At 38.8% G+C, this 8,830-nt stretch overlaps 1 protein-coding gene across 1 annotated transcript; it reads right to left on the reverse strand.

Annotated features, from left to right (window-relative positions):
- Window positions 1–4,478: 4,478 nt before the first annotated feature.
- On the reverse strand, window positions 4,479–7,138 carry LOC116926041 (protein arginine N-methyltransferase 5). Its single transcript, XM_032932812.2, has 10 exons — window positions 6,986–7,138; window positions 6,748–6,866; window positions 6,463–6,677; window positions 5,999–6,403; window positions 5,719–5,927; window positions 5,536–5,658; window positions 5,295–5,470; window positions 5,036–5,239; window positions 4,771–4,973; window positions 4,479–4,709 (listed from the first exon to the last, which is right to left on the reverse strand). The coding sequence occupies exons 1-10, from the start codon at window positions 7,075–7,077 to the stop codon at window positions 4,578–4,580; spliced, it is 1,878 nt and encodes a 625-aa protein (XP_032788703.2). The 5' UTR covers window positions 7,078–7,138; the 3' UTR covers window positions 4,479–4,577.
- Window positions 7,139–8,830: the final 1,692 nt, after the last annotated feature.

The raw sequence follows: 8,830 nt of genomic DNA on the forward strand, positions 1-8,830 counted from the left end.
AAGTAAACAAGCTTCCCAGAATTAATACTATGTCAAAGAATTGATATAAATTATAGGTTACTGTCCAAAATAAATTCAATGATGTGAATCACAATTTGTACTACACTGTGTTTGTATGTTTACCCATTTTACAGTATTTTTTTTCTTGATTCTTCTTTTGATCTTTTGTCACAGATTTTGCTAAATCCAACTGCAATCAACCAAGCCGCTACCTCAAAGAGTTGCCCTAAAGGAGATTACTTGGGCTGTAACCATGAGAACATTTTTTTAAAGGAAAAGGTTCAGAACCCTTTTACGAGCAATACCTATTTCAATTCACAATGAGTACGATTCTATATCATGATAATAAAACTAAGATCATTTTTTAAAAAGTCTTGCTTGAATGAAATATACATAGAACAGTAATTCACACAATCTTTTGATGAGCATTTAGCTGAGGAGCATGTTGTTAGTTAGACATTGACAACAAACATTATTTAGAATTAGACACGAAACGCAGTATAAAAAATTATTTTCTTTTAATTTCTTTAACAGATCTCACTCACGTGACTAAAGCAGACTAACCATCTAATCCGCCATTTCAAGTTCAAGCCCTAATTGGATGAAGGCATCTAGTGGTAAAAAGATTGACTACTTGAAACTTATTGCTATGTAAAAACGGATAATGAGTGGTTTACATGTTTGTTACGTTCCCTACAATAAATTTTATATTTCGAAGATACTTCAACCAAAAATTAACGGTATGTAATTTTCCAATTGAGTAAATCCATTGCTGTGTATGTGTTGGGAGCAAGCATTTTGCACTGATTGCTTCTTTTATTTTATGTAACAGTTTCCCTTGTGATCAGCTAAGCAAGTTACTAACCATATAATTGTGGACAACCAAGTCTGCCACTCGCCATCACGCTATTTGCCAGTGAGAGGATTCATATTGTGCCTACACCCATACTAGGCATCATATGTTTATTACTATAGAGGAAATGAAACTGAACACACAAGTGAAGAAGGTAGGTCTGCTAGAACACGATCATCTGAATCTCACACTTTTTATTAGCTTATGCTACAGTTTACTGTGGTTTCCCATCTAGTGAGTGCAACATATTCATATACATGTTGTGACACACCCGTCTTTCCATCACCATACCTTCAAACATTCAATAAACCCAACATCCACCAAACCGTCACCTATTTTAAAAGCCTTCTTCTCATCTCTAATTAACCAGCTAACATGCATAGGCACCATCTCCACTCTTTGGTAATTTAAGTTTCTATGTTTTGGAGTGTTGTTCAATTATAATGTATAATCCTGTGATAGGACTGCCAGTATTCATCTTACTTCTTTGCAAAATTGCCTTTCTGACAACTTCTTTAGTTATCACCCTCAATTGGTTGCAAGCGTAGGTTAGATTGTTTGATCTGTCAAGGTTTCATCATTTTGAAAACGTTTTCTTTCCGTGTTATTTTCATTCATTTAGAAATACGTTATGTTCGTCCCCCCTCCTGTGCTAAATAAACCATCAACGTTCCAGTATGCTGTCTTTGCCTGCCGGAGACATATATGCGTAAGTTCCATTCAGTTTTACTTTATGAAATGTAAAAGTTTGATATATTTGTTCATTTGTAAGGTAATGCCATGGCTGACCAACGTGGAGAAAATGACCTAAGGGGGTGCAGCCAAGCAGAAATCCCGCGGCGATGGAGAAGCAGTTCACCGAGGAACATCATGCTGTGGTATTGTTTTGTTTTGTGTATAGAACTAGTTAACCCGTTGGCTGCCACCCCGTTTGCGTCCCATTTTTTTTGTAGCTTAAAATTTATTCATTTTTGTCTGATGAAAAGTACAATTCTGATAACTTTGTTCATTTTTAAGGTAGCGCCATGGCTGAGCAACATGGAGCAAATTATATAAGGGCTAGCAGCGATATCCTGCGGCGATGGAGAAGGGTTTCACCGAGGAACGTCGTGCTGTGGTATTGTTTTGTTTTGCTTTGCTTTGTTTGTGTATAGTTAACCCGTTGGCTGCCACCCCGTTTGCGTCCCATTTTTTTTTTAGCTTGTAGGGACCGGGCGCTGTTCTACCTCATGGTCTATGCCATGGGGAGAACAGTCGCCGCGCCTTTAGGCGCCGTAGGCAATGCACCAGTAGGGACTTCTCTTTGTCGATGCGGTGGTAGATTCCTGGGGTGTGCATTCCCGGAATGGAATCTATTACCGTGTCAGCCCGGACTTGTCTTCGGACAAGTCCCACCTTGTTCGCGATCCTTCTGACGTGATGCGTAGCAACTGTAGTAAAGCAACCTATGGGTTGTATGGCCTGGCAGCCAACGGGTTAACTAGTTATGTGTATGTATGTATGTATTTGTGTGTGTATATATGTATGTGATTATGAATGTATTGAAAGTTATGTAAAATAGCGGCGGAATTGTTGGGCGGAGGTGGGACAATAAAAATAATATCCTTGTAATAGTTTTTACTTGTATTTCTTTTTTAATTATCTAATTTATGCAAAATCAGAATTAAAACTTGGTAAATCGTTTACTCAACCTGTTTCACGTTTAATCCTACTTACCAGAGAATTTTCTTAACGTAAATTTTATCAAATTTTTTTCTTCGTTTCCTTTTACAGTCTGACTAACATGTTCTGGCAGTAAAGAAGAAGAAAAGCATTGAATCTTTTCATCAGCACACCATTACTTCCCATACTTGCATTGCAAAGGAATTTGAACCCTTTGAATCTTGGACTACCCTTTGTTTCAAAATAATGAAGTTATGATACACCAAATACAATAATGACACTAGAGATATTTTATTTAAAATTGACAACACAACGGTGGTGGCACTCCATGCTGTCACAGACCAATCTTGTTGCCATGCAGCATACCAGCATCACAGAATCCTAAAAGTAGAATAAAAACATTAAAAAACTAGTACTGTTAAAACACAAAGCTATATCACCTAATAAGACATGAAAACACTAACAACTAAAATGTGGAAAAAGTAAACAAGACCTTCAAATAGAACCTTTCGAGCAAAAATAGTAATTTTGACAAGGAGATACAAAACACATCCTGGTTATCAGACCAAAATCAAACGATGCTTATCAATTCGGAAATATGTTTTTGTGTTTCTTTCAATTCAAATTTTAGCTACTGTAAAGACTTTACTAATTTTATATGGATTTACTTTACCATGAAAAGCGAAAATTTACCATAACAACATACCTCATAAGATCAATTTCGCTGACTATGACGTTCATTCCTCAATCGACGCCAAGAGAAATGAACAACTGACATTTTGCCATAGAAGAATGAAGCAGTTGATGATTTCTCCACTAGAGGTCCCGGGAATATGGCGGCCACACTTTTCCCTAAGCAAGATCGCAAGTTATGCCGGAAGATTTCGTATTAGCAGTCAGACTGGTTGGATCTGGTTTGTTTGATAATTCAAGTGATTTGTCCAAGATGAAGTTATCACACTGATCCGAGTGCTAGCTGGGGTAGTTTCAAGTTCCGACGAATCCGATACTGCAGAATAATGACTACATTATGCGACTTTCTTTCACCAACGGTTAGTCGTTCAAAGTACTGGAGCCAGTCCTCCTCTGCAACTGTCACCGCGCAGCCAAATTAGAAGTTTGTTTGTTTTGATTTTCTGAATGAGGATTTTTAGGATGATAGGATCGCGATTTTTTCAATTTACTTTTTGCCTACTGCGGTCGATTTTTTAAATATTCGTTGCAGTTTTCAGAGGTCCTGGACGAGAATCTCCTTGGGTTGATTACGCTCAACAAGTTAATGCTGATTTCCGTGATTTCTTGCCCCCAGCAAAGCGTGGTCTGGCATCACAAGCATCAGTTGGAAAATGAGTGTAACCGCTATCCGATGAAAATGAGCTTCGGTGCAATCTAGACGGGAGCTCTTCATATTTGTGTGCACGGATGACAGGATTTCAGTAGGGCCTATTGCACTAGGCTTAGCCAAAATGATAACGGGAGTGTAAGTTATTTGCCCAGAAGATGTCACAGACGCCACAATCAAAGAAACCAGTTATGCCAGGATTCTATAGAGAAGAAAGTGAGGATGGTATTGTGGTGGGCCCATAGGTTTGCAAAGTCATCTGAAACCAATCAATTTTTATCTGAATTGCAATTGGCACCATTGTGTTCACCGTCATTTGGAGTATACTGGCTGTGCTACACCAATCGATCTGCACCTAAAACAACTATTTTTAGACTTTAGGTTTCCTCTCACACCAAGCTGACCGATTGGGCTGATCCATTTTCGGCATGCACCTTACTGGGAGTAAAATATGAATTCCTGCACACAAACAACAAAAAAATCGGCCAGTTAAAGTGGTTTTTTTGTAGTAATTCTTTGCACGAGAATCTTACCATTAGAGGCACTTGTAAAGCACGAGAAATTTTAATCAATGAATAAAATTCGGCACCTTCAAATTAAAAAAGAAAATGATGTATGACACACTTGGAAAATCCTTGTATTCCGTCCCATAACGGCAATGGGTAGAACTCGAAATGAGTGGAATCAGTAGGCATCAACGATTAGTTTTGGAAGTAATAATTAGAGGCCAATGTTGTGGGAACGACCCAATGGGTTGTGTATGGCACCGGCTAGAGGTTTCGTCACGCACCATTCATACCATACGTGGGTACGATTAACGCAGCGCCAAAAGTGAATCTCAAGATTGTCTCCCTATAGAATGGTTAAAATTGATGGATCACATAAGCAACAGTCAATGAACAATATAACTTGCCTTTTTCAAATTGATGGGGTTCTGAACAGGGAAAAGAACAGGGAACCAACTGAACATGCCAGGCGAATGCGTGGCAGGATTGATAGAAAGCATCACGTCCTTGTAGAGAATAGTCTCGAAATAACCTGCGAACCCATGTAGCACTGAATCACATTTGATGGGGAAATTGCGTACTTCATAACGCCTGTTGTCTATGGGCGTTTCTACACAAGTCATCAAAAGTTAATAAATGACGATTTTTGAACTTTAGAAAAGAATCGCTTGCCTCGGTTGGGATGCGTGAATGTAAATAAGGCTTGAGGTTCGGCAAGTTCTGTCCTGTTACGGAAGTGCACAACGTACGACATTTCAAAAGAAGTGTAATACGGTTTGTCTCGCTCACGACAGGATCGAACTTCGTTGTACAGTTTGGAAGACTGGATTGGTCCAAGAAAAGAAGTATAGCTGCTTGGAATGCTGATGCCATCATCTACAAACAATTTATTCTCAATCACCTTATTCGTGCCATTTTCGATTTGTTTTACCTTTTAAAAATTTTTGGGCGCCATCAAGACATTCAGGCGAAAGCTCATTATCACCAAACGAACCGAGCAGTTCTGAGACTAGGATGTCTGCCTTCTCAGGAGCATCCCAATCACGCATGTCGCAAGAAACGATGGTGACTTGGTCTCCCCATTCTTCTTCGGCTAGGCATTGAAGTCTGCGAGTAAAAAAAAATTTTATCCAACGGAAGGATTAATTAGGTGTTATAGCAGATAATATTACGTGACGATGGCATTGGGATTTTTCTCTACTGCGTACACACGAATTTTACGATCGGCTTTCTCTGCGGCAGCTAATGCAGCTCGAACCAACGGTCCCCGTCCAGCTCCAACAACCATCAACGTTCTGTGCACCACAATGAATTTAATAGAAAAATAAGTTGAGATAAATAGAAAGGAACCTTACATTATTTTCGAGTCTTTGTCCTCTAAGCTGACTTTATCGAGAATAGCCAGGTACATAGCTCTCTGGTATTCAGTATATTTTACTGGATCCTTTTCAAATACTTCGTAGGTCTGGGATTCGAGATTATCCATAAGAGGTTGGAGCGGGAACTGGAGAAAGTCTTCATACCCTTGTGCAAATTGCATAACTGGGTCTGCTTCATACCCAACCTAAGTCATCAAATTTAAAAAAATTGGTGGTAAAGGGAACAACCAATGTCCAGAGGATGACTAGCTCTTACTTGCCACAAATGCTCCATATACTGCTGATAATGCTTGTAATGTTGATGGCGCTGAGTTCCAGTGATGAGGATTTGAGTCTTTTGACGCAAAAACTGACGAATGGCCACTTGATGCGATTTGGGAAGAACGGGGAAACCTTTCTTGTTGGTCATAAATAGATGAGTCGGAACTACGAGACATTTAATGGGTTCACCCAGCCAGCGATCTATGTCAACACTATCTGGCAGATCAGCAGTTAGCTCTAAGGCTAATGAAAGTTTTTTCTCAAAATTAGCAGTGCTGCGAAAATTGTTCCACCAGTGCCATGTATCATCGGTGTCTTCCTCTTTCACTTCCCGCTCAAATTGACTAGACTCAGTTTTAGGGGAAATCATAGGGAGGTGAAGCCACACATGGTACCTAGCCTGGCCACCACAGAAACAGTTGGGTTTGAGCCAAAGAGAAAGGTAACAAAACTAATTACTTGATTGGAAGGAGACACCAACACTTTGTTGTGTAGCACTCTGGCAAAGTTTGTGTTATTCTTTCTCAACGGAGCAAGGACAGCAGGCAGACCCAAGTGGCCTGCAAACGACAATTCCTGCTCAAGCATGTTTTCAGATTCTTGGCGCAACAGCCTGTCCTCATGATCTAAATCAATGTGCGGTGAAATTTTTCCTACAATCAGAGTACTCCAGTCTTGAGAGCAACAAATACAAGTTAATTAATAATTTTGTCTCAAACTAGGTTTAAATTTTTCTTTTACTACCTGAGCTATTGAGTATCAAATCGGCTCGCGTGAACGCCGTGAGTCGCCTGGCTTGTGAATTTCCCGAGAAATCTCTTTTGTGCCTTGGATGGGCGATGGGCATTGCGGCGAAGTCATACCTGTTCAAACACGAGAATTTTGTAGCGAGCAACAAGTTGAATAATAATTGATTTTCATCTGGTTTCAGGCTTTATCTTTCAGCCAACGTAATTCCCTTTAATAAACAAAAATTACTTACTTGGCTTCTGTTGCGATTTGCAGAGCATTAGTAATATCAGAAGGTGAGACAAAATCCAGACCGCACGAAACACGTTTCCCACCTGCCGCCATTTTCACTACTAAAGCGCTCTGTTGTCAGTTTGCTCTGAATTTGCTTTTGCAACGTGATCGTCTTTCTATAATTCTTGCATATTCTTATTTACTAGTAAAAGTCGACAAATGTGTCAAGATGCTAATTTAAAATATTGTATTAACTGTTTCACTTGGCTGCCATCATTTGGGAGAAAAATCATCATAAAAATGGGTAAAAAAAATCGCACGGCGATGTGCTGAAACACGTTAAAGTATTCCACGATTATGAAGAAAAAAAAATTAATTTTTCAACATCAAATTTATCTGATTCGACTATAATTTGCGGTGCATAAAAAATTTCAAAAAAAAAGGAATAATAATTGAAAAAAAAAACATTGACAAAGGATAACAAAATAATTTGGCAACGCCGATCTCACCCGAATTTCAAAATTATCTTTCTCTCTGACAGGAACTTTCTAATGTTTAGAAACTGAAAATGAATACTACAAATTTGACTACCATCATCAACCAGTGCTCATAAGGTCGCAAGTTTGTGTGTGTGTGTTTCTTTGGAGAAAAACTGAAGGATACGGTGAATTTCTTCCTGACTCTTCCATTTTGTTAAGTATGATGTGACGATTGAACAAAAATTCTTCCCCCAAAAAGTTCTTCGACGTCAATCATTGGCCGAAAACGCGCGCTGCTTGTTGTTGTCCGCCACAAAAAAAGGGTAAAAACAAAACAAAAATGAAACGACGAGATCACGTACCAACAACAATTCGCGTCACACACAACAAAAATGACAAACATTCACTGAACGAAAAATTAAAAAACCATCGAAATTTGACAAAGACACAACAATTTTAGGTGTCCATTTGGTGTGTAGTAGTACAGTTGTTTTCCCATCCTTTAATTCAAAAGGTAGATCAAACAGTTGACACGGCTGGAAAGGGCTTCTTTTTTTTTTAATCATTTTTTGCCAGTCATTGTCAATGCAGTTTCATACTTGTGGTAAATTGGCCGTACGCGTGTGTGTTCTTCTTGTTTGTTATATGACTAGTGCGTATACAACTTGTCAAAAGTCTTTTTCTTTGTTGTTTCCTTTCATCCAAATTTTCAGGAAAAAAAAAAGGCACATGAAGGATGTCCAGCTGGACGTGTCACTAGCAACGCCACCTGTTGGCGTACAGTCAAAGATGGTGCATTGTGTTTGGGGAGGGAGGTATCAAAGAACACATTCGTATAAAATTATAATCATTTAAATTATAATTAATTATCTATATATATATATATACTATATGTATGTGGGGTGTGTGAGACTAGCTGATCACTACATCCATGTCGACGACATCAACATCGAAAACAAAAATCGTACTCGATTTAAAACAGAAACAGAAAAGAAACGCACATAGAAAATCGCGAAACAACGACATTTTGGCATCTGGCCCAGCTCACTTAGACCGGGCAAAACACAAAAACAATTCTTGTCAACAGTAATCTTATATAACGTTTTCTATCAACATAACAATTGAAAAAGGACAAAAACAAAAGAAACATTGAAACTAAACATTGAAATGTTGCAAAGACACACACACACACACACACACACACAAACGGAGGTTACACATGTAAAACGAATTACAATACATGTTTGCCTACGAGAGGACAAAGGGAAACGTGACAAGAAAAATAAAAGGAAGGGATTGACACACACACACACACACGTGAACGAAGGTAAACTTTAATTTTTTGTTTGGTGGTTGGTTGTGGTGTGGAGGTGCACACGGACACA

The sequence above is a fragment of the Daphnia magna genome, linkage group LG7 (assembly GCF_020631705.1).
Source record: "Daphnia magna isolate NIES linkage group LG7, ASM2063170v1.1, whole genome shotgun sequence".
Classification (NCBI taxonomy): domain Eukaryota; kingdom Metazoa; phylum Arthropoda; class Branchiopoda; order Diplostraca; family Daphniidae; genus Daphnia; species Daphnia magna.